The sequence below is a fragment of the Schistocerca piceifrons genome, chromosome 3, assembly GCF_021461385.2.
Source record: "Schistocerca piceifrons isolate TAMUIC-IGC-003096 chromosome 3, iqSchPice1.1, whole genome shotgun sequence".
Lineage (NCBI taxonomy): Eukaryota > Metazoa > Arthropoda > Insecta > Orthoptera > Acrididae > Schistocerca > Schistocerca piceifrons.
In genome coordinates this window covers 193793825-193820885 of record NC_060140.1, presented here as the reverse complement: position 1 = coordinate 193820885, position 27061 = coordinate 193793825, and the positions used below count along the sequence as shown (strand labels likewise).

The following is a 27061-nucleotide window of genomic DNA, read 5'->3' as shown; positions in this document are numbered from 1 at the left end:
ATAGGGATAGTGTGGCGAGGGGTGGGGAAACGTGTAATGCTGCTTGTGGTAGCATGTGGGGATGTGGTGTGGACAGGGGGCTGCTAGGTGCTGCCAGCAGAGAAGGGAAAAAAAGGACTGAGTGCAGGTAATGGGGACTAGCAAAAGGTTGTGGCCATGAGGGTTATGGGAACGTATGACACATTGCAGGGCGAGGTCCCACCTGTGCAATTCAGAAAAGCTTGTGCTGGTAGGAAGGATCCAGATGGTGCAGCTTGTGAAGCAGTCATTGACGCAATGCATACTGTATTAGGCAGCATGTTCAGCAACTGGGTGGTTCAGCTGTCTCTTGGCCACAGTTTGTCAGTCGGCATTCATGTGGATAGACAGCTCATCCCCATGTAGAAAGCAGCACAGTTGTTGTAGCTTAGTTTGTAGACTACATGACTGATTTCACAGATATCTCTCCCTTTGATGGGATAGGAGACTGGAGTAGTTGGTGGTGGGAAGATGTATGGGACAGGGCTCTCACCTACGTCTACTGCTCGGATATCAGCCATGACGCAAAGGGTTGGGAACAAGGGTGGAGTAGGGACGTCAAGGGTACTGCATAGATTTGGTTGATGGCATAATACCACTGTGGGAAGGGTGGAAGGATAGTCCTCATTTCCTCATTTCAGGGCATGACAAGAGTTAGCCGAAACCCTGGCGGAGAATGTGATTCAGTTGTGTCCACCCTAGGTGGTACTGAGACATGAGCAGAGTGCTCCTTTGTGGCCAGACGGTGGGGATGTGGGAGGTAATTGGTGACAGGAGAGAGAAGGCACATTGAGATCTGTTTCTGTGCCCCTACCCTGCTATCCCTCCCCTTTTCCACCCCATGGCTCCTCCTTACCACACCACCTGCAACAGATTGGTTCTCCCATCATCCACAGTTGGAGTCCTTAGTCCAGCCAGAGTGGCCAGACACAGTGGTCGTGTCTGTGTGATTAGTGATTGTGTGAATGAGTGTGTGTGATTGCTTCCTCAGAAGAAAGTCTTTTGGTTATAAGCTTAAATGTATAGCAGTTTCTTCGTTGTGCCTGTCTGCAACACAATGTCTCCTCTACATGGCAAGCAGCAATCCATCCTTTTCATAACACTGTTGCTATTTCATCCTGGACTTTCCACTGTTTGATTTGCTTGCTTGTTTTAGTTGGGTGTGTTTCTGATGTTCCTTGCACCTCTGTTTGAATGTTCTAATAACCTGCCTCAAGTAAGAAATGTCATATTCAGATGGAAAGCAGTATACACCCAGCTTTCAGGGGCCTAGATCATGTTTAAAATTACAAAGATGATGTTTTAACATTTCTGATGGGAGTGAAATACACAGGATGCCAAGTTCCACAGAAATTACCCATTTTTCCAGATATTAGACCAGCATAAAGTGGATAAGCAATCCTTGGCTTGTCTTTCTGTGTGTCAGTCTCAATCTCTTCCTCAGGAATTCTTAATTTTGAGTGCAATGCTTGCTGAATCTAATGCTCTGAGTACCCATTTCTTTAGAACACTATTCACTGGTGTAAATTCGCAAAGCCCTCCTTGTGTGAAAGTGTTTGAGCTCAAAGGACCAGAATATTTAGTAAAGAATTTCTTGAAGATGGATGGTGATGGTTCAAGGCATGGGAACAGAGGTCACTGTGTGTGGGTTTTCTACATACACTGTGATCCAGGGGTCTGTCCAATTTTCTCTTGACTAACATGGTGATGAAAGATAGTTTGAGCTCTTTCTCAAATTCTGTCATGAATTTTATATTATAATGGATAAGACTTTAAATGTTCCAGGAACTCTTCAAACTTTTTTGTTCCATGTAGCCACACCACAAACATATCATTTACGTGTTGACAGAAACACATTGGTTTGAACTTTATTAACTTATTAATAAATTACACTGAAAAAAAAAGCAAGAGACCACATCACGTCACTCTATGGGGAAGATACTTCCAACAATGAACAAAAGTAGGATAAGCTCCATCAGAACAAATTTCAGCTTCTCAATATGGTGACCTTCATAAAAATGTGTCAAGATGAATAAGTCGTACCTATGTTCACCAAAATCAAACACTGTGTTAATACACCTGCAGCAAAAATGCTTATAAGCCAAACAAACCTGGCTCTAGCACAAGAGGTAATTCACGATACCCGATGAATGCTAGATGTCATTTCAAAAGAGCTTCTTTATCTCTATCTTTACATGTGGGGTAGACTCTCTGTTGATTCTTGGGAACAGGTTGACAGTATGACATTGTCAGTAGCAGAATCAATGCAATTGAAAATCTCTGCACACCAGAAAGCAAAATTTGATTGCTTGCACAAAAACTCAAGGCAACATACTGGGAGCCATGTTGTAATTAATGTCACTGACAAACATATAGATGATGATACAGTGGAGATCCTTGCTAAATGGCTAAATTTGTTGCACACTCCGAAAATGGTAGCTACAGCAGATTACATTAGCCCTGTGGAGCATGTTGGAGCATCTCTCCCACCAGAAGCAGCAGAAGAGGTTCAACACAAAAGCTGTAGAGTGCTTTCCACGGAGACAAAGCTAAAATCCAATATCTCCAAGGAACAATTAGTGCAACAAACGAGGAGAAGGAAACAGTAGTTTCACCAGCTGGCAAGGGCAACACTATGGTTTTAATGTCTCATGTAGACATAACAAGATTTTCAATCTTTTGAATGGTGCTGCCTCAGACATATATACATGTTTATTCTATGAATAAAATCGAGAAGAAGATGATGACTCTTCTGAATAATGAATTGTTTAGGAATAAAGGAGACGACACACCGAAAGGCAGAAGTGCTGTGTCATTGACAGATACACACACAACAGGTACAGAGCTTTACTTTGCTAGCTTTCAGAATGGAATTCCTTTCTCACGCTGTAGGAGAAAAAAAAACACACACACACACACACACACACACACACACACACACACACACACACACACACACACATACCTGTCTCCCTACATTGTGCTCATTTGACTGTTGAATGAGCACAAATAATGCCATGGGTTGTTGAAAAGTAAAAGATCTGACAGGGAAGATATAAAAATGATTGAAACAAATGATGGGAATATTATCAGGGATGTGGAATGCACAAGGGAAGTGATGAATTATTTTGAAGTCTTACTGAATGGGGAAAATGAACAAGAAAGTGACATTGAAGACACTAAAGTAGAGGAAGAAAAGGCATCCAATTTCTTGGGCAGAAACTGAAAATGACCTGAAACGTGACAGGTCGGAAGACAGCAGCAGTGGATGAGCTGACAGTGGATATGATTAAGGCAGCTGGAATTCAAGGAATACGGTGGTTATATCAGATGCTGAGGGTGGCATAGAAAGAGAGAAAAGGGCTGAATGACAGGAAAGAGGAAAGTATAATAACATTGTTTAAGAAAGGAAGTAAAAAGAAATGCAGCAGGGACTTAGGAATCACACAGCTCTCACATTCCTTTAAGGTAATAGAAAAGATCACAGAAAAGAGACTGTGAAAAATCCTTGAACATCAATTTCAGGAACAACAGCATGGATTCAAAAGAGCAAGGGAACAACAGACCTCATTTTTCCCCTCCTTCATTTAATGAAAAAGTATTTGGAAAAAGAAAAGGATCTGGTAATATGACAGTGTAACAAGGTATAAAATATGGGAATGCTTGAGAAAACATAATATCCCTGACTCACTAATTAAAATAATTCAGGTACTGTACAAAGGTTGTGAAAGCAGTGCACAAGGAGGAGGTGGAAGATCAAAATGATTTCAGACAAAGAGAGATGTTCAGCAAGGCAGTTCACTTTCCCAAATACTATTCATCACACTTATGGACACAATCATGGAAGATTGCTTTTTCTGATGACATCACCATTTGAGAAGAGACAAAAATGAAGATTCAGAGGAGAATGGATTACTGGAATAAAAAATTTAAGGAATTCAAGTTGAATGTCAGAGTGTGGCAGTGTCAATGAGGATGAGCAGGACACCAAAACCTTGTAAGATCATACTGGAAGGATAGAAGGTTGAATGCATGAAAATTTCAATACCTCAGTAGTGTTGTATCGAGTGGTGGAAGTGCCAAGCTAAAAATTTTAAACAGAGCAGCAAAAGTTTTCAGCTTCTTCCACCAAGTACAAAACCTAATCTGGGACAAAGGAGTGCCTTTAAGAACTAAACAGACCATGTATAACACATATATCCTGCCAATCATGAGATACAGTCTGGAGACCTGTGTCATAAATAAGAGAGAAGAAAGTCAGATACAGTCATGTTAAATGAAGTTCTTTAGCTCAAAACACCAAGAGGGACAGAGTCAGGACAAATATGTAAGGAGAGACCTGCAGGTGATCTTGACCATGGAGGAAAGAATGAGTGCTGCAGGACTGAACTGGTTAGGTCATGTGAAGCTAATGCACCTGACACTAACTCCATGTCAGAATTTGGAGATGGAGGTACTAGGAAAAAGACCAGTTGGGCAGTCTAGGAAGAGATGAACAGATCAGAATATTGAAGATCTCAATAGGAGAGGAATACTGTATAATGAACTGGAGAGGAAAAAACCTATACTGGGACAGAAATCAATGGAGGTATATCATCTGCCATGTTCCTACCCAGATCGCTGGCAGCAAATCCTGATGTTTATGAGAATTTCATCATGTCGTGGAAGTGTCATATATGAAAGGGGCAACTGTTTGTCTCCAAAAATTATATGCTTAGGGGTAGAAACAAAAGGAGGACATTTTGAACATTTGTTGTAAGTTTCTGATTTGAGAATTTTGTAAAATGATCTCTCATTAATAAATAAAAAATGAAGCAATTCTAGCATCCATTTTCTGTTAACTTTCTTTTAATTATGTTATGAGGAATCCGAAAGTTTGTAAAAGTACTTCTGATGTGCACTATATATTTTACTATAATGTAGATATCAAATTATTAAAAACAGAGGTGTTCAGCAATGACTGCAACAACATTAATGTATTGTTTGACTAAAAAGTTAAGAAAAAATGCATAGATAGTATTCAAATAATTACATCCATCAAACTGACAAAGCCAGGAAGCAAAGCGCACATTACCTGCATGCAAGTTCACAAGCATTCATGGTTGAATACATTATTTCTGCAGGACACAGTTACCTTTCACATTAGTTGCAAATTATTTCAGTTTCAGAATTAATTTTCCCAAACTGAGCAAGGAGGCACAGTGGTTAGCACACCGGACTCACATTCAAGAAGATGATGGTTCAAATACACATCCAGCCGTCCAGATTTAAGTATTCCACAGTTTCCCTAAATTGCTCAAGGCAAATGCTGGGATGGCCTCTTTGAAAGGACACAGCAAATTTCCTTTGACATCCTTGAGATATTCTTAGTGTGTACTCTATCTCTAATGACCTCAAAGCCAATGGGACATTAAATGCTAATCTTCTTTAATTTGTTTTATACTTTTCCCAAAAACTATTTTATGTTGAATTTTTTTTTTTACTATAATACAACCTCAGTGAGGAAAAGCAACATTAACCTGAAATAAATGATTTGTTTCCATCTTGAAATTCCCATAAACAAACTATTCTGACACCTTAGCTCTCTTCAACCCATTCCTAGTAGTGTCTTACATTCTCTGCAATGTTTATTTTTCATGCAAATTTCATTTACCTATCTTCTGTTCATTATTATTTCTGCTTCTTCAATTTTCTCTGTCATGCTTACTCCCACATGTGTACCAGTCATACCTTGTTGGATAACCTGAATGCCCACTAGTTTAAAAATGGGAGAGGGGGAAAAGGTGCAGGAAATGATGGGAGAGGAGAAAGGGGAAGGGGATGGGAGGGGGAAGGAATAAAAAGCTCTAAAAGAAACTACTGTGCTTTTATGATCTGTTACATGTGTCTTCGTGCCACCCACTATTCAGTTGCATGTGAGTGGTTTGCTTCTCCTCGCTCTTGTTTGATGCCAAATTTTGATACTCTACAATAACACAACCAATGCCGATACAGCTATGGAAAACATATGATGAAGAAATACATTTGGCAACAGGATTTGTGAACATATCCTGTAATGACCATGTGCAAGATTCTATTTCCTTGCTGGCATTAATTATCATCTGGGCAGCCAAAGTTCAAATCTCTGCAAAAACTGAGGGAATTGAATCAACATTTAATGATGGCAAAAACAGTTAAGGAAGGATTGGTGATAATTTCATCAGAACAAACAGAAATTTCTCAAGACAATGTCAATAGATGAAGATGTCCATGATTCAGGTTTCAAAACAAGTACAACATTAAAACCACAATTGTGTGAATATTTTATAAACAAAACAAGCAATCAGGCAGAGTGGAGACTGGGGAATCAGTTCCTCACACATTTTTATTCTCAATGAAATGTGCACTCAATAATACATTACTGCCGATGTTCAATTCAGTTTTGAATATTATTACCACTTTATTACATACTGATTATCACAACTAAAATAATATCTTACCGTGGAAATATTCCTGTAGAGAGTTTTACCACTTTGTTCAAAGCTTTCATATTTTTGAAGGAGAGTTCTCCCATCTATTCTCCATAGTGGTGGATGCTCCATTGCTGTATCACTCTTCATTATAACAAAGTCACCAGACTAAAATGGAACATTGAATGTGACTATCAGCCCTAAGACTTCCATAACTACATAAATTATTAGCATTAAAAATAAGAAACCACTGACATATTATATTTCATGTTTTTGACGCAGTGGCACTGCCACTAGTTATCATTTTCACATGCAGTGTGTTTTGGTCATCATCTTTTTGGTCACACGTAGTTAATAATGGTAATAGGTTAGAGTCAACACGAAAATTAATTCCTCTAGGGCCACAAACAGAAAAAAAGACACAGTTACATGGACACACAAGTTGCAATAGATCCTGCAGCACCATAAATATTCATTATAACAAAGGATCAACATTTGTATTCTGATGTCCATTCTGCACTGTGACACCATGCATACAACTAATACATTAACGTCACATTCTTTGGGACCCGAGTAGAACATAATTTCCATAACAATCACTTCATGCTACTTCTGTATTAAATGAGGATCATGACATATGCAGGAAATATATGCTGTGTCCTATAAATGTATAGTGATACTTCTCTACAATAAGCAGGGGTGGAGGGATGGCTGCCGCCTGAACCGTACACTTGGACATTTTCATGACCTTAAGAAAATTTCATGCACCAACAATGCATGAGATACTTCCTCGTGACAAATTTAGTCCAGTACTGTGCTCTGTGCATTTATAAACTATCATACAATTCCATCTGGATAATCACTGTAAATTACTACAATAATAATAATAATAATAATAGAAGGTGCGAACAAAAAAAAATTAACTAGAGGTTTCAAAGGTTATCACTTGAAAAAGGAGATGCTGAGTCCATCCTGGATGTTCCATTGTTTGATTTTGTTAAAGTCAACATTGAAGTTTAAATCTCCTGCATGTTACCATCAGTCATCATCATTAAAAACATTAATGGTACTCCTAATGCCAACTAACTTGTAACTATTTATAACATGGTGCAGTGCAGCAGCATAATAGAGTTAGCATGGTGAAAAGTTAATTTACTACGCCTTAGCTGCAGGGGTCTGAGTGAAAACCATAGTACTACATATTTAATGTGTCCAGGTAAAGGCTTTGGGCTCTAAGAGATTACAATGAAATTTGGACATTGCAGGATGGTTATACTGGTGGCTTTGCAGCTGGGCTGGAAGACAAAGTATGGAAAAATATACCACAAAGAGGCTCATTACATGATACCACAACTGAGCAACTAGATCAGCTAATATTAAATAGTCCATAGAGATGACAAATTCTTTTTTTTTTTTTTTTTTTTTTTTCCTCCAATAAAAACTCTGTGAAGATGGTCTGTGCACACTACAATCAGCAGGTTATGAAACCAACAAAAATCTTCTCAACACTTCATTTTTCTGAGCACAAACACACGACAGGTTCACATCTGGCCACTGGTGGAAATCAGCAGTCATGAATATCTGAGATCTGAGCAGACAAAGGGAGTTGTGAAATTAATGCTGCATACTGTTCTCAACTAAGTACACTTTATAACAGTCATTGCTTATTACTGGTTGTCATTAACAGTCAAGTCAACATTTTCTAAAAGCCGTAATAAAATTTCTTTGTTATCTCCCTCAATCAGTACTAAAAATATTGAAGAGGTAGCCTTCCTACAATCCACAAGCTTTTAATCAATTATTCCATTTTGGAGTTTCTTAATACCTTGTTATATCTTCTATGATCTCATCATGGTGTATTGCACAAACACTCTGCCAATAAAAGTAAAAGTACATTTACAAGACTCAAAACCTACGCTGTAGATGAGAGTATGTAAGCTAACTGGCATAAATGCATGGGTGCCTCTGCATCTGTATTGAACCTAAACAAAACTCCCATCTCTGTGTCAATGGTACAAAATCAAAAGAGAGGGATTTTCTTTTCTTTTCTTTTTTTTTTTTCTTCTGGTTACTTTCTACAATTACTTGCATTTGCCTATGGGCCCTAAACACAGTGTGATTCCATTTCACAAAATCAAGATAACAAAATGTATATATCTCACACCTTCATCGTACACAGCCATTAACCCCTTAACATAAAACCCTGAGTTATCTCATTTTTATTATTTTGACATATCTGTTTCAGCACCAGACCTGGATCTGAGGGGAGGAGGTTGCAAACAGGGGTATCTGTCCTGGGAGACAATTTCAGGCGGTGCCAAATTCATATTCTTTAAGAAAAAACTCTTGTTTCAAAAAGTGCCTAGCATCCAGCGCATGTTGATCTATCAATTATCCACATGATTTTGAAACGTATCTCTGTTGGCTTTTGAGTATTTTTGAACACATTCTAAGTTGGTTTTTGAAAGAATCAAAGTTGATTATCGAATGCATACATAGTGTATGTGACGTTTCTGCCAGGGTAATCCCTGTTGCATCTAGAAATAAAAAACTTTCCTGTGGACAAAAGGGGATGGGGCTACCTGAACGAGTGAATGTGGTTGACTGGGTGTGCGAATGATCAGTGTTGTTATAATCATTAGCGAAATCCATAGATTCAGACTATGAGAGTAAAGACAACTAACAGGAATAACAGGTATGAAAGATTACATATTAATCATCTTGGTGTGGCAAAGAAAATGAAATTTGGACAGATTTTTTTTTTTCCAGATTTCTACACAACTAAAGGCCAGTTGTACAGTCCCTGGTTAGCAGCCACTTAAGCTCTACTCTCGGAATATCGTGGAAAAATGCATTGACAAGATTAGTAAAGTTAACAAGAGAATAAGTTTTGACATATGCAGGAATAGTTACAGAATTAATGATGACAAGATTGATTGTTAGAATGAGGAAGGAGAAAAAAATGGGGACATTACAAACATTATATGGAAGAATATTATGATTGCACATTTGTATAAAAACTTCGTAATACTACTTTTTGATCTCCTGCTTGAGAAACTGGAGCACATGAATGAAATGCGTAACTATTTCCTAACATAAAAGTTTTTGCTTGTAGTAGGCCTTATAGGCATTTGATATTGGTACTTCATGAATCATATTCTGTTGTGTTATTTATGTAAATAAGGTAGATAAAAATAACCATCTGTGCCAAAACAGTCTTGCTTATCTGGCGTGTGTTACAATTGCTGCAATATTAGGAAGGCCTATTTTGTTTTATCTAGCAGACAGTAACAAAACAGATGTAAACAAACCAAGACACCATACCAGTCTGGGTTACTATTTGTATGAACAGCTTTTCCAGTATCAGTCAACGTCATTTTGATTGTCCATGTAGCAGAATGTTTGACAAACTTTGATGAGGTTTAGATTCTTTCACAGAAAGGAAAGCATGCCATGTAAACCTGTAGCTAGATTATAGAGAAAAAAATACTGGGACCTAAGGATTGAAGAAATGTGTACTGCCTTGCTCGTCTCTTGTCTTTACTGGGTTTATGTTTCCTATATTTAAGTTTATGTCACACAAAAGAGAAAGTTAGTGGCTAATAGGCAATAAAGATTTTTTATTCTCCCAGTTACAAATAATCCAACCTAGTATTAATTGTGAGCTTTTTGTGGGGGTATGCTGTCAAACCAGCCGACTGGAAGCAGAAGAGGCACCACAGGACATTTTGATTTCCACTGCCACGAATGTAGGCTTGATGGCTTCCATTACAAAACATACATGTTTGATTTCCACAGAGCAAAATACAGTGACATATAATACAAGGCTACTATGTGAAGAGGTGTGGCACTGCACTTTGGCACACTTAACACCAAATAACATGTCTTACATTTCCTCAAACATATATGTTTTATATACCAAAATCTTCAGAAAGATATGTGCCACAAAATGAACATATGTCTGAAAAATCACTTTTTTTTATTTTTGATGTCCTATCTCGAATGCTCAACAGGGGGAGGGAGGGGCACAACAATCAAGTTTTTGCCCCAGTTCAGAAATAGCATAGATCTGGGGCTGATCAGCATTGATACTTGTTGAGTGTTTAGGTGCTTGAGAGCATCAGGCCCTACATGTGTAGCCTGCCGGTCATGTTCTAATGGAGGTGGTTGCTACTAGATAGTCCTTACTGCATACAGCTTTGAATACTCAACAACAAACCATACACTTTCAGCCCACCTCTCCTGTGTTATTGTTTAGTCAACACCTTCAAAAGAAGATAGCTGTAGTAATCCTGAGTTTGACATTGAATTTAGTTACTCAAGAAGTGAATAAGTATGTGATATTGCTTCATTAAAGACTAAAAGTGACAAGAGTTTGTCAGTTTAGTGATAAAAGCTCATCAGTGGTACGAGATAAATGCCATATTTATCCGAGAGTGAGATGACCCTGAATTTAAGGCGAGCCCCCTTTTTTTTAAGAGGCTCCTTCAGAAAAATTTATTTTTTACCATATTCTGACTAATCAAATTTCAAATTTTTACTGACTTGAGGATCTGCCTAAAAAGTTATCATAAACTTATTCTAAACTTATGCCATTTATTGGTTATCTATATTTTGATAATACAAGGAGAAATAAAATACACAAAAGAAATTGTTTACATTAATTTTTATCTTCACTGCCTCTTCTGTTTAGCCTGTCATCTGCAGTACCACATTTTTTAATCATCATTGTAATAGTCTTCATCCCAACAGTGGAGCCGTGAAACTTCGTTGACACAAACATTTGGCTCTTTCTTCTGGGTATGTTGCAATTTTTTTAAATTTTTAATTTTTATTTTAATTATTTGGGGGGGACTTGCAGATTTTGCTTTTATACTGACATGAGAGTGTTAACACCCTATCATTTGCATCATACTTCATGGTGAGCATCAACAATATTGCTGCATAAAACACGTAAGTGTGCCACTGGCCTCAGTCTAGACTTTTACCACCTTCTGCTGCAATGTATGCTATTGCTAAGTATTTCACCAATTTTAAAGTCAATTCGAATCTGAGTGCAAATGGTTTCATGCAAACTGCACTTTAGGTATGGTAGACATTCATAAAAAGCTAAAGGACACAGTATAAGTTCCCATAGTTAGTACCACGACAAAATTTGCTGCCCACTCACCACTCCCCACCCCACACTCATTAAAGTTAGCAGACAAGCTGGAGTCACTGTTACCCTACCAGGCCTTCTGCAGCAACAATGACACACAGACATCTGTATCTTCTAGGTTGCAGGACCTGTGACACAGCAGCAACTAATAATAAATGAAATATTGCAATCATGACTGAGACCACTTCTCGAACTTTCGCTCGTCCTGCGATTTAATGTGGTTTTTTTGTATTATCCCCAAAACAGGTCTCTCCGCTATAATTTATTCTTGTGATAACAATTGCAGTCAGTTTAATGAGATTTGTTTCATTCGTTAGATACTTAATTTTGGATTAATTTTCTTTCTTGTTTCATCTGAATGCTACCACCTTATTCTAAAACTGATTACAAGCTGGTAGTGGTTCATAATATGTAAACAACTACCAAATTTTCATCTGCAACACACTTCATAAATCATTAGTTTTTCATAGCCAAATAAAATAATAACTTGGGTTCAGATTCATGTAATGGGTTTTGAAGGACAAGATGTTCGAATTTGAATGTTACCTTTACTTAAAAAGCAGAATTAATGTAAGTCTACAGGTATCCATACCTGTTTGAGAACTTCTATTGAAAATATATTCAAATACAACAAAAGTTTGGGAGTTGGTAGAATTTAATGCTGTTTCCTCCTGTGTTTCACCAAATTCTTAATTTTTTAAGGTGAGCATCAGATGTCATAGTGCTAAGTTCATAGCTTCTCATGTATCCATCCATTGCATTAGTGCCACGAGTTAAATGTCATGTGACTGATCGAACACGATTGATACTGTAACGAGCACTTCTGTGTATCGGGAAATCTCAAGCCTATTCAAACAAAAGTATTGCTTGCTAAACTCTACCCTTCAGAACTCTTAAAAATAAATTTGTGCAAAACCACAATAGCCAGAGCTTCATCTGTAAATGTAAGACAAGCCCTATATTAATCTACTAAACACTGAAAGAATATTTACCTCAGCAGCAATAGTTAAATCTGCAAATATAAGTAGACCCTGTATTTTTTAATAATGAATTTGGGAAAAAGCCTTGTCTTATAATTGGGTAAATATGGTACATCCTCTGTGCTACAGCCACATCCTGCAAGACTTATGTTAACAGCAAACCATTGTGAAACACATGGTCAGGCTTCAATGCTACACAGAAACTAAAAAATGATTTAAAGGTTCATGAAATTTTAGTCAAAGTCCAGTGCACGCGTATACTCAGTATTTTATTAATGGTGAACTTCAAAATCTTATACCTCATTATTTTGAGTTTTAAAAGCTATCTTTATACAATGATCAGCCAGAACATTATGACCACCTACCTAATAGGCATTATGTCCATCTTTGACATGGATAACAGTGGTGAGACATCATGGCATGGAAGCAATGAGGTCTTAGAAGGTCGCTGTAGGGAGTTGGTACCTCATCTGCACACACAAGTCACCTAATTCCCATAAATTCCAGGGAAGGGGGTAATGAGGCCTGACAGAATGTTCAATCAAATCCCACATGTGTTCAGTTGGGTTCATATCTAGTGAGCTGGGGGACCAGCACGTCAATTAGAACTTGCCACTGCATTTCTTGAACCACTCCATCACGTTCCTCGACTTGTGATATGGTGCATTATCTTGTTGAAAAATGCCACTGGCATTGGGAAACATGATCATCATGAAGGGGTGTACGTGGTCTGCAACCAGTGTACAATAGCCTTCTGAATGTTCCCCAGAGCAAAATGGAACCGCCACCAGCTTTTCTCCAGCCCGCAGTATATGTGTCAAGGAGCTGTTCTCCTGGAAGATGACTGATTTGTGCCCTTCCATTAGCATGACGAACAAGGTATCAGGATTTATGAGACCATGCAAGGCTCTACCACTGCACCAATGGTCAGTGTCAATGTTTACATGCATATTCCAGTCGTAGTTGTCGATGTTGTAGTGTTAACATTGGCACATGTAAGGGTCATTGGCTGCAGAGGCCCATCATTAGGAGTATTCAGTGCACTGTGTGTTCAGACTCTATTGTACCCTGCCCAGCATTAAAGTCTGATGTTAGTTCTGCCACAGTTCACTACCTGTCCTCTTTTACCAGCCTGTCCAGCCTACAATGTCCGACATATATAATGGGGGATGGCCACCCAACCCCATGATGTCTGGAAGTGGTTTCACTTTGTTTCACCATGTGTTGAAGACACTCACAACAGCACTCTTCGAACACTCAACTAGCTATGTAGTTTCCGAAATGCTTGTGCCAAGCCTTTGGGCCACCATAATCTGCACTCAGTTACACTCAAATAGATCACACACCTTATCCATTCTACACTCGGACAGCATGCTTACTGATACTACATGCACTGTGCAAGTGTCTGACAAGCAGCATTCCTTGCCAAGTGACGCTGCTATTGCCTGTGTGTGTTTATATCACTAGTAGTTTGGGGATCATAATGTTCTGGCTAATCAGTTTATGTCTATATGTAATGTCATTCATTATACGGTGTACTTCATTAATGAAAAAACATTATTTTTTTAGAACCTAATCTGAAGAAAAAATCAATATGTTAAGGGGTTAAAGTACAAAGTGACAAGCCCAAATGGACAGTACAGTACAAAATATCCATCATAGCAACTCCTACTTCTCAATTACATTTCTAAGAAGCACTCACTCTGAAATTAGTGTCAGCTATGACTTCTCTGACAGGAGAATATGAAGCACCAGAGGGCATGTCAGGTCTGGCCAATGACTGTGAATTTTGACTGATAGCAGCAGCATGTGTTCTTGTACGACTTTGTCTGGTTCGGTTCCCACGCAACTTGCTCACTTCTACATCTTCAGTGCCTCCAGGTCTAGTGCCATCAGGTGATGCATGCCTGGTTCTCTTGCAATTTGTTAGCATATAACGTGAACGGCGGGATCGTCTCTTATTAACATTATCATCATCAGATGGTTCCTATAACAAAAATTAAGAACAAATATGAGGTTTTTTTTCCCATGTGCTTCACCTACATGTATCCAGAAAGTTAAGCATTTCATAATCAAATACAATTTGCTCTATCAGAAACACTGAGCTGCTCATAAAAGATGGAACAACAGGAGTAATGTACATGAATATAAATATCTGATATACTATATTAAATAAAACATTTATTGTTTAATAGCCATACAATGCTTTATAGAATTTGTTATCAGGCTACTGGTCACAACATAAATGTTCTTGGTAACTAAAAAAAACTACCTGAAGTGGAGCAGAATAAATATATCTTTTGTATTCCTAAACGAAGTTACACTTCAGGGTAAAATTTTCATATCAAGGTGTATTGCTTCTGAAGCAGCACTTCGGGGAGATCAAAATCATACGGTTTTATGCTATATTTATGTGTATTTATCAGCTACATTATCGAGTATTATGAAATATTTACTTGTTTTATACCGTTGCTCATCAGTTATTGGCAGCAGGTATTTTACAGTAGTCACAATTTTTATACTTGGAAAGTACAGCCTCAGTTAATTAACTCTTTATGCTGAAAACATCATTACAGAACAAAAACATATCAGTGCAAAGAAATTAAGTGCCTATGAATACAGTACATGCTCAATATGAAATCACAATCAAAGACAGGCATAAAATACAAAGGGTTTGTACAATATCTCATGATGAACCCTGTTGTGTCTGCACAGCTACCAACCTCGAAAGAGGATGCCAGTCATCACATGGCAAAAATGCAGAGATGTCCAGAGGCCCTCTCCCAGAAAATTTTTAAAAATTATCACTCTTATTTAGGCCTATCAATGCTATATTTCAGACACTTCTTGACCGTAAATGAAGAATAGTGTTCAGAAGTAAGGATAACTGTAAATGAAAATATTAGATTAAGCAGAAAATGCAAAAAAATAGTAAACATCATGGTTGCTATGTATTATTAAGTATGGATAAATAGGTGAACTGCATTTCTTGTAACGCCACCTGGTTAGAGAAACCGCAACAGTGTACAGACGAATGGCTTGAACCTTGTGATGTCACTTGGTTCGGAAGCAGTTTCATTCCTATACTTTAAGCTGACACACACAGAATGAAAAATTTTCATCATCATTCAGCATAAACTACTTTAGTAAGCCAAGGTGACAAACTCATTTGTAGACAGTTTTCATCTAAATCTACATGTATACTCTGCAAACCATCATGAGGTGCATGGCAAATGGTTTCTTCCTGTTCCATTCAAGTATGAAATGTAGGAAAAATGACAGTTTGAATGCCTCTGTCTGTGCAATAATTATTCTAGTCTTATATTCATGATCCCTATGTGAGCAATATGTACAGTAATCATTTAAAGTCAGTTCTTGAAATTTTGTTAACAGACTTTCTTAGGATCATTTATGTCTATCTTCAAGAGTGTTCCAGTTCAGTTCCTTCAGAATCTCTGTGACAACTTCCAATGGATTAAACAAACCTGTGACCATTCATGCTGCCCCTCTCTGTATATGTTCAATATCACCTGTAAGTCAAATCTAGTACAGGTCCCACACACTTGAAGAATATTTTGAACCCATCGTATGAGAAATTTGTAAGCAATCTTATTTATAGACTGATTGTATTTCCCCATATTCTATCAACAAACTGAAGTCTACCACTTGCTTTACCTATGACTGAACCTATGTGATCAATCCACTTCATATCCTCACAAAGTGTTATACCCAGGTATTTGTATGAGTTGGTTGATTCCAACAGTGACTCCTTGATATTATAGCAAAAGGATACTATGTTTTTTTTAATTTTTTGAAGTGCAAAATTTTACATTTCTGAACATTTCAATCAAGTTGCCAGTCTCTGCACCTTGTTGAAGTCTTATCAAGATCTGATTGAAGATTTACAGAGCTTCTTTCAGACAGTACTTCATTACAGATAGCTGCATCATCTGCAAAAAGACTGATTTTACTATTAATATTGTCTGCAAGGTCATTAATATACAACATGAACATATTTTCCTGGAGCACACCCAATGTTACTTCTATTTCTGATGGTGACTCTCCATCCAAGATGACATGTTGCATGCTCCCCACCAAAATCTCCTCAATCCAATAACAAACTTCACTTGATTCACCACATGATCAAACTTCTGACAATAATCAGAGGCGTGGTACTGAGCCAAATGCTTTCTGGAAATCAAGAAATACAGTAGCTACCTAATTGCCTTGATCCAAAGCTTTCAGTATGTCATATGATTAAAGTGTGAGTTGCATTTCGCACAACTGATGTTTTTGAAATCCATGCTGGTGGGCATTGAGGAGATTATTCTCTTCAAGATACTTCATTATGTTTGAGCTCAGAATATGTTCTAAGATTCTACAACAAAATAATGTCAAGGACATTGAACAGTAGTTTTGTGGATCACTTCGACTACCCTTCCTTGTAGGCGGGTATGACCTGTGCGTGTTTCCAGGAACTGAGCATGGTTTTTTGTTCGAGGGCTCTACAACAGAGCTTTGTTCAATTTTAACAATTTGAGCTGTTTCTGAACACACTCATGCTAATACTTATTTCATTCATCTTTTCAGTGATATGAGGATTAAATTGGTGTGATTCTCCTGGGCATTCCTTTGTAAAGGAAGATTTGAAAACGGAGTTAAGCATTTCACCTTTTGTATACTCAGGAAGGAAATCATTACAATCTATAAAACATTGTAGTAGCATCATATGATTAGCAAAATATAAACAGTAAGTTTTCCAATTTATTTTTGAATCAAATTGTAAAATGCATATTTCCATAATTTTTAGTATCTTTCCATAACTCCATAATTAAGGTGTGAAGTCCTAAACAACTATGGGCAGTCCATAATAGCTGGCAGCTACGTGCCTGTAATAGTTGCACTGACATGCTGCTAGACAGACGATTATAATGTTTTGGCTGAGCAGTGTATTTCAACTGGATAAAACAAAATTCTAAATTATATATGTGGTATATACGGTGTCTCAAACAGAATCATCTGATTTAGCTTGTCTATATTTCTGAAACTAATAAACATATACAATGAATTTTGTCTTCTGATGAACGGGAAACTCAAAGTCTTTTTTCATACCTTTTAATAGGCATTCAATAGGCACCCCATGAGATGCATGGCATATGTCAATGCAGCGTTCAAATTGTTACCACACTGCAGTGAGCATGTCTTGAATTAACACTGCAGTGAGCATGTCTTGAATTACAGCTTCCACAGCTGTTGTTATGTGCTGTCTCAGTTCATTCATTGTTGTTGGTAATGGTAGCACACAAACAGAGTCTTTTATAAACCCCCACAAGAAATAATCACATACAGTCAGGTCCGGTGACCTTGGAAGGCCAGTAATGTAAGGCTGAATCATTTGGTCCAGTGCGACCAATCTATCATTCAGTAATTTGATTTAAAAATTTTTGCACTTCCAGATGCCAGTACGGCAGTGCCCCATCCTGTTGGTAAATGAAGTTGTTCAAATCAGTCTCCAACTGTGGGAAAAGAAAGTTCTAAAGCATCGAGATATGTGCATTCCATAACAGTGTTTTCAGCAAACAAAAATGGACCATATGCCTTTTCCCGTGAAACTGCACAAAACACATTAAATTTTGGAGAGTCCCTCTAATGTACAACTTCATGTGGTTGTTCCATACCCAATATTCCCACATTATGAGAGTTCACCTTTCCATTTAAATGGAATGTTGCCTCATCACTAAACACTAAGCGTGGAAGAAAGCTGTCATCCTCTATCTTGCCAAGAACGAAATTACAGAACTCTACACATTATTGTTTGTCACCTTCACAAAGAGCTTGCGTAGCTGAATTTTGTACATGGTTTCATGTGTAGACATCAATGCAACAGACACCAGATAGGCATCGAGGGCATGTCGAGCTGCACGTTGAATGGATTTCTGTGGAATCCTCGTGAAACTATGGTGGATGTGTTCGACATCTGTGTCAGACACTTGAGGGTGGCCCAGCAATTTGCCTTTACACAAACAACCTGTTTCTTGGAATTGTTCTTACCATCATCTAATGCTCTGTGCTGTAGGAGGATCCACACAATACCTAATACGAAAGCCACGCTGAACAGTTATTACTGATCCGCAATGCACACAACGTAGAACACAAAACGCTTTCTGTTGCCCTGACATCATTTTTACTAGACTGACATGCGCACACACTGCTGGTACCTAGCAGGAACCTTGTAAAACTCAAGAGTTTGCTCTTTCCAACAGTATATTGTTCACACACATATCTCAAATAACATAATAGTTACGATTATTTTTTTTTTAATCATATGATTCTTTTTGCTACACCGTGTATGTAGTTTGTTGAATGATGTCACAAATTTGGTTAGCTTACACAACTTCAGTGCTGGATTTAGGGTTTGTTGCTCAAGTTTCAATTACATGAGATATGAAGTTGACCACTGCGTAGCTTTCCTCCCATCCCAGCCCATCCTATACCACACCACCCAGCTTTCAAGTTAATGTGTCAGTAATTGTTTGCTTGCATTAGCAGAAAATTAAAACTAAATGACACCAACACTTGAACAGCAGAAACCTGTATTTTCAAGAGAAATTGGAAGAAGGCAGTAAAGGCAATAATTCAAAGCCAAAATTTGTAAATGGAGTAAATGCTGTGCACACCACTGTATAATACTTTCTGAAACAAAAGGGTCAGTTCATTCAAACATCTTAATGGATACGTAACCATGACAGACACTCCAGGATACAACAGTTCATGCACTTAATTGAATTTCAGTGAAGTTCAATTGTATTATCACTGTGAAGCACACCCCAAATGGTGGGTGAATGGCATCCAGTGGTATTTTGTGATAAGAGTAGATTCTGCCTAGGTATTGTGATTGTTATTTGGTAATACATATAAGTCAGAGGAGTGGCAACTGCCAAACTGTACCAAGCAACAGCAGCCAGACCCATCTCTTATTGAACACATGAGGGATGTGCTGGGTCAGCATTACCAGAAACATCCCTTGACACACAGTAGAAATGGCATGTAACTCTCTCTCCCAGGATGATATCTGAAGCTCTATCATAGTCTCTGATGAATATTGCAGGACTGTATTACAGCGAGAGGCAGTTATACGAGATACTAAAATTGTCTAATTAATCACATCATAAATAATGGATGGGATAAAGGAGTGTGCTCCCTGCCACCGCTGGATAAGCAACTGCCAGCAGCAAGTCATATACTCTTAGCTCACTATTTTTTACATAGTTTAATTCTTAATTTATTGGCGTGTTTTTGCATACTTGCATTGTTTAATTCATAAATTTCAGGTGTATTACAGTATTTGAGAGTTGTAGCATAGTGCTTTAGTACCTGAATAGTATAAATTCGCGTAGTCATCTGTCTTCTGTTTTTGTTTAGAATGGCCAGTGTCGGTTGGTCACAGCCAGTGCGCTCCCTGCCACCGTTGGATAAGCAGCTGCCAGCAGCAAGTCGTATACTCTTAGCTCACTTATTTGTTACATAGTTTAATTCTTAATTTCTTTGCGTGTTTTTGGGTACTTGCATTGTTTAATTCATAAATTTCGGGTGTATTATAGTATTTGAGAGTTGTAGCATCGCGCTTTAGTACCTGAATAGTGTAAAATCGCGTAGTCTCCTTCTGCCGCCAAGCAGTGTGTCAGCAGTGCACAAGTAGCAGCATTAGTGCATTTACTAAGCAATCTTGTATTTTAATAACCGTTTAAATTTTGTGTTGAATTGTTTGTGCTCCCTGTAGATTAGTTCATACGATCTTAGCACAACAGTTTTTAGCATGGATAGGGACTGCGACTGCGGTGTTTGGATGCGGGCTGCGTTGGCATCCCTTCGCTCCCAGCTTCAGGCAGTGTTGGCTTCGGTCACACAGCTTGAGGCTGTTGCCAATGGGCATCACTGTGGCGGTCCGGATGGGGGTTTGTCAGGGATGGCCAGCTCGGCCCACGCATCCCCCGATCGGACTAACGCTGTGGCTGTCCGGGATACTGCCCACATTGAGGCCGACCCCTCACCCGTGGTAGAGTGGGAGGTCATCTAGAGGTGTGGCAGGGGGCAAAAGACATTCCGGAGGGCTGAACGGAAGGCCTCTCCAGTTTGTCTGATGAACCGGTTTCAGGCTCTGTCTCCGGCTGATACTGATCTTCAGCCAGACATGGCTGCTTGTCCTGTTCCAGAGGTTGCCCCTCAGTCTGCAAGATCTGGGCGGTCACAGAGGGTGGGCTTACTAGTAGTTGGGAGCTCCAACGTCAGGCATGTAATGGGGCCCCTTAGGGATATGGCAGCAAGAGAGGGGAAGAAAACCAATGTGAACTCCGTGTGCATACCGGGGGGAAGCATGCCAGATGTGGAAAGGGTCCTTCTGGATGCCATGCAGGGTACAGGGTGCACCCATCTGCAGGTGGTCACTCACGTCGGCACCAATGATGTGTGTCGCTATGGATCGGAGGAAATGCTCTCTCGCTTCCGGCAGCTATCTGATTTGGTGAAGACTGCCAGTCTCGCTAGTGGGATGAAAGCAGAGCTCACCATCTGCAGCATCATCGACAGGACTGACTGCAGACCTTCGGTACAGAGCCGAGTGGAGGGTCTGAATCAGAGGCTGAGACGGTTCTGCGACCGTGTAGGCTGCAGATTCCTTGACTTGCGCCATAGGCTGGTGGGGTTTCGGGTTCGGCTGGATAGGTCAGGACTCCACTACACACAGCAGGCGGCTACACGGGTAGCAGGGGTTGTGTGGCGTGGACTGGGTGGTTTTTTAGGTTAGATGGCCTCAGGCAAGTACAGAAAGGGCAACAGCCTCAAAGGGTGCGGGGCAAAGTCAGGACATGCGGGGACCAAGCAGCAATCGGTATTGTAATTGTAAACTGTCAAAGCTGCACTGGTAAAGTACCAGAACTTCAAGCGCTGATAGAAAGCACCGAAGCTGAAATTGTTATAGGTACGGAAAGCTGGCTGAAGCCAGAGATAAATTTTGCCGAAATTTTTACAAAGGCACAGACGGTGTTTAGAAAGGTTAGATTGCATGCAACCGGAGGTGGCGTGTTTGTCGCTGTTAGTAGAAGTGGATAGTTTCTGTGAGTTATTATGTGTGGAGGTTACACTTAACAACCGAGCTAGGTTAATAATTGGCTCCTTTTACCGACCTCCCGACTCAGCAGCATTAGTGGCAGAACAACTGAGAGAAAATCTGGAATACATTTCACATAAATTTCCTCAGCATGTAATAGTCTTAGGTGGAAATTTCAATTTACCAGATATAGACTGGAACACTCAGATGTTTGGGACGGGTGGTAGGGACAGAGCATCAAGTGACATTATACTGAGTGCACTATCCGAATATTACCTCGAGCAATCAAACAGAGAATCAACTCGTGAAGATAACATCTTGGACCTACTGATAACAAACAGACCCGAACTTTTCGACTCTGTAAGTGCAGAACAGGGACTCAGTGATCATAAGGCCATTGCAGTATCCCTGAATATGGAAGTAAATAGGAATACAAATAAAGGGAGGAAGGTTTATCTGTTTAGCAAGAGTAATAGAAGGCAGATTTCAGACTACCTAACAGATCAAAACAAAAATTTCTGTTCCGACACTGACAATGTTGAGTGTTTATGGAAAAAGTTCAAGGCAATCGTAAAATATGTTTTAGAAAGGTACGTGCCAAGTAAAACTGTGAGGGACGGGAAAAACCCACCGTGGTTCAACAACAAAGTTAGGAAACTACTGCGAAGGCAAAGAGAGCTCCACTGTAAGTATAAACACAGCCAAAATCTCTCAGACAAACAGAAGCTAAACAATGTCAAAGTTAGCGTAAGGAGGGCTATGCGTGAAGCGTTCAGTGAATTCAGTGAATTTGAAAGTAAAATTCTATGTATCGACTTGACAGAAAATCTTAGGAAGTTCTGGTCTTACATTAAATCAGTAAGTGGCTCGAAACAGCATATCCAGACACTCCGGGATGATGATGACATTGAAACAGAGGACGACATTCATAAAGCTGAAATACTAAACACCTTTTTCCAAAGCTGTTTCACAGAGGAAGACAGCACTGCAGTTCCTTCTCTAAATCCTCGCACAAACGAAAAAATGTCTGACATCAAAATAAGTGTCCAAGGAATAGAAAAGCAACTGAAATCACTCAACAGAGGAAAGTCCACAGGACCTGACAGGATACCAATTCGATTCTAGACAGAGTACGCGAAAGAACTTGCCCCCCTTCTAACAGCCATGTACCGCAAGTCTCTAGAGGAACGGAAGGTTCCAAATGATTGGAAAAGAGCACAGGTAGTCCCAGTCTTCAAGAAGGGTCGTCGAGCAGATGCACAAAACTATAGAACTATATCTCTGACGTCGATCTGTTGTAGAATTTTAGAACATGTTTTTTGCTCGCGTATCATGTCGTTTCTGGAAACCCAGAATCTGCTCTGTAGGAATCAACATGGATTCCGGAAACAGCAATCGTGTGAGACCCAACTCACTTTATTTGTTCATGAGACCCAGAAAATATTAGATACAGGCTCCCAGGTAGATGCCATTGTCCTTGACTTCCGGAAGGCGCTCGATACAGTTCCGCACTGTCACCTGATAAACAAAGTAAGAGCCTACGGAATATAAGACCAGCTGTGTGGCTGGACTGAAGAGTTTTTAGCAAACAGAACGCAGCATGTTGTTCTCAATGGAGAGACGTTTACAGACATTAAAGTAACCTCTGGCGTGCCACAGGGGAGTGTTATGGGACCATTGCTTTTCACAATATATATATAAATTACCTTGTAGATAGTGTCGGAAGCTCCATGCGGTTTTTCGCAGATGATGCTGTAGTATACAGAGAAGTTGCAGCATTAGAAAATTGCAGCGAAATGCAGGGAGATCTGCAGCGAATAGGCACTCGGTGCAGGGAGTGGCAACTGACCCTTAACATAGACAAACGTAATATATTGCGAATACATAGAAAGAAGGATCCTTTATTGTATGATTATATGATAGCGGAACAAACACTGGTAGCAGTTACTTCTGTAAAATATCTGGGAGCGTGCGTGCGGAACGATTTGAAGTGGAATGATCATATAAAATTAATTGTTGGTAAGGCGGGTACCAGGTTGAGATTCATTGAGAGAGTCCTTAGAAAATGTAGTCCATCAACAAAGGAGGTGGCTTACAAAACATTCGTTCGACCTATACTTGAGTTTGCTCATCTGTGTGGGATCCGTACCAGGTCAGGTTGACGGAGGAGATAGAGAAGATCCAAAGAAGAGCGGCGCGTTTCGCCACAGGGTTATTTGGTAAGCATGATAGCGTTACGGAGATGTTTAGCCAACTCAAGTGGCAGACTCTGCAAGAGAGGCACTCTGCATCGCAGTGTAGCTTGCTGTCCAGGTTTCGAGAGGGTGCGTTTCTGGGTGAGGTATCGAATATATTGCTTCCCCCTACTTATACCTCCCGAGGAGAACACAAATGTAAAATTAGAGAGATTCGAGCACGCACGGAGGCTTTCCAGCAGTTGTTCTTCCCGTGAACCAAACGCGACTGGAACAGGAAAGGGAGGTAATGACAGTGGCACGTAAAGTGCCCTCCGCCACACACCACTGGGTGGCTTGCGGAGTATAAATGTAGATGTAGATAGCAACTTATCAAACAGTTGAGGTGCCAACTGGTTGATAACACATATCTAGGACTGAAAATGTTACATTTTTGGATAATATCCTTTTTCAGAGGTAACTAGTACGTAATAAACGTACACCTGCATGGCTACATTGCCCTTGCCAATAAAAGTATACCAGCACCACAACTTGGCTAAGGTGAGGGATTGTGTCATGTGAAGCAGGCAAGTGGAGAAAGAATGTTGGAGAGGAGCGAGGGATGGAGGGAGGGGTAGCTGATGGGTGCGAAGAAGAGGCACGAGAGAGCTCATTCTGGAGCAGACAGGAAGACTTGTGGTGCTGCAATTGAGTAGTGGCCTGGAAGAGGAAGACAGAACAGAGAAGGGGTAGATTATGGAGAAGGGGATGGAAATAGCATTAGTTAACTTATATACCAAAGACCTCAGTCCCACAAAATTTTAAGGCCTATGCAAAAACCTTCAGCCCCATATTCAAGCTTGATAATAGTGGACTCATAAAATGCAGACACTCCTTCTTCTGACCCTTACAGCGGAAACATTTCTTGCCATCAACCTCACCAACCAAAACTGACTACACATCAACACTGAACCTTTTGTCTCCCTGTTCATATCTCTGTATGACCATCTGCCACTCCCACCTAACCACAACCTAGTCCAGTAATTCCTTATCTTCAACCTGGTCACAGCTTCCTCTCCTAGATCCTTCTGCAAAGACACAAACCTCTTAACAGAGGGAAGAATGCCTATTCACAACTTTAAGATAGAACCCATGCTGTTCATCCATCCTGTAGACAAAGTCTCCACTACTGTCATGATGAACTGCAATGATTATCTGACAGAAGGTATCTGCCTATTTCCCCCCTATCTCCACAATAATGCCCTTCCACTGTGATCCCATTTCAGAAGTCCAGAATAACCTCCAACCCCTACTCAATTCCTTAGGCACATCCCAAATTCACTCCCTCAAATCCATCTTCCTTCTCATCCTAATGACAACCCCCCTCCCCCCAATACACCCACCTACTACATGTTCCCCCAACTCCATTAACCTGATTACCATCCATGTCATTGATACAAACCATTCCCACCCATTACCACCTAAACCCCTACTTGTCATTGTTGACATCATTTCTCTATACGTCAACAAGTTCCCCTATGTGCTACCTGAGCCCCTACTCATCACTGTTGATGCCACTTCTCTCTACATCATCATCCTCCGTGCCCATTGCTTTGCTGCTATTGAACACTATCTCCCCCAGTTTCCTTCAAACTGCAGATCCACCACCTCATTCATTACACATCTAGCTAACTACAGGCTCACATATAACTACTACTTCTTTGAAGGGAAGATATACAAACAAATCCATGGCATGAGCATGGGCACCTATATGGCACACTCCTATGTAAATCTGTTTATGGGCCAGAAACTTTCTAAGCCACTCAAAATCTGGTTCAAATTCATTAAAGACATCCTCATGATCTTGACCAAGTTCCGAGATACCCTATCCTCATTCCTCCACAGCCACAGCACCTTATTTCCCATCCATTTCAGCAGGCCTTTCTCAACCCCATGTGCCACCTTCTTGGACACTGAGCTCCACTTCTCTGATGGCCTCATCCATATCTCTGTCCGTATCAAATCCATTAACCACCGACAGTAACCCACCAACAGTACCTGCATTCTGTTAGCTGTCATCCCTTCCACGCCAAAAAATCATTCCCATGTAGTCTGGCCACCTGCACATGGCACATCTGCAATGATGAGCAATCTCTTGTCCACTATGTTGAAGGTCTTGCTGAAGTTATCAGAAAGAGGGATTTGTCCAAACCTAGTCTGCAAACATACCTCCTAAACCACATCTTCGACCAATCTGTTGAACCAACTGTAAAGGAACACCACTCTAATTACCCAATATCTAATTATCCCGAACCAGTACTGCTAAACCACATACTTCACCAGGGCTCATAAAAGAGGATCATCCTACCAACAATCCTTCCTGCTCCTCCAAAAGTGGTATTCCACTGCCCACCCAGTTTAAAAAGTAACCTGACCCATGCTTATGCCACATGAACTCCCAACCCCTTGCCCCATGGATCATATGTGTATTGAAAACCCAGGTGAAAGGCCTGTCCTATGCACTCATCCAGCTCACCCTATTTCAGCACCATCACAGGTACAACCTTTCCTATCAGAGGCAGGGCCATCTATTAAAGCAGTCATATTAAGAGGGTTATCCAGGAAGTACAGCCTAAATCGCCGTAGCTACCTGAACGATTCGTTAATACTCAAAGACACATGTGCATCAACTCCTGGTATGTCTTACTCATCACACAACACAGTTTGCATTGGTACTGTTGCAGTGTGCCGTTTCCGATATCAGTTCAAAATGTATAAAACAATTGATCAGCCCATCAACTATGAAATACAGTCAGTGATTCAGTTTTTGACAGCTAGGAACACTGCTGCATTGGAAATTCATCAACAGATAAGTGAGGTGTATGGCCCCAATACAATAAGTGTCAGTAAAGTGTGTACATGGGTGAGAGCCTTCAAAGACAGACAGTAAAATGTCTATGATGAATGGCGATCAGGCTGACCATCAATGATCTCAGAAGATTTGATCAAATACATGGACAAAAAGATGTGCAAAGACTGGTGATTCACAATTTAAACTTTAGTATAGCAATTTCTGAATGTGGGTAGAACAACTTTGCACAAAATTGTCTGTGAAAAGTTGCAATTTTGCAGATTGTGTTCACATTGGTTTCCCAGGCTGCTTACTGAGAAACACA

The 27061-nt window shown here is 39.8% G+C and overlaps 1 protein-coding gene across 4 annotated transcripts in view; it reads right to left on the bottom strand.

Annotated features, from left to right (window-relative positions):
• LOC124789325 overlaps window positions 1-27061 on the bottom strand; it is a 133344-nt gene that overhangs the window by 64542 nt on the left and 41741 nt on the right. For 3 of the 4 annotated variants that reach the window (XR_007016113.1, XR_007016114.1, XM_047256641.1), the window contains exons 4-5: window positions 14308-14592; window positions 6498-6635 (exon numbers count right to left, since the gene is read on the bottom strand). Coding sequence is in view for 2 of the 4 variants with exons in the window: in XM_047256641.1 (XP_047112597.1) it covers window positions 6498-6635; window positions 14308-14592 (423 nt within the window). In the remaining 2 variants the exon portion in view is untranslated. The remainder of the gene's footprint in view (window positions 1-6497; window positions 6636-14307; window positions 14593-27061) is intronic. The other variant, XM_047256642.1, reaches the window with a different exon arrangement.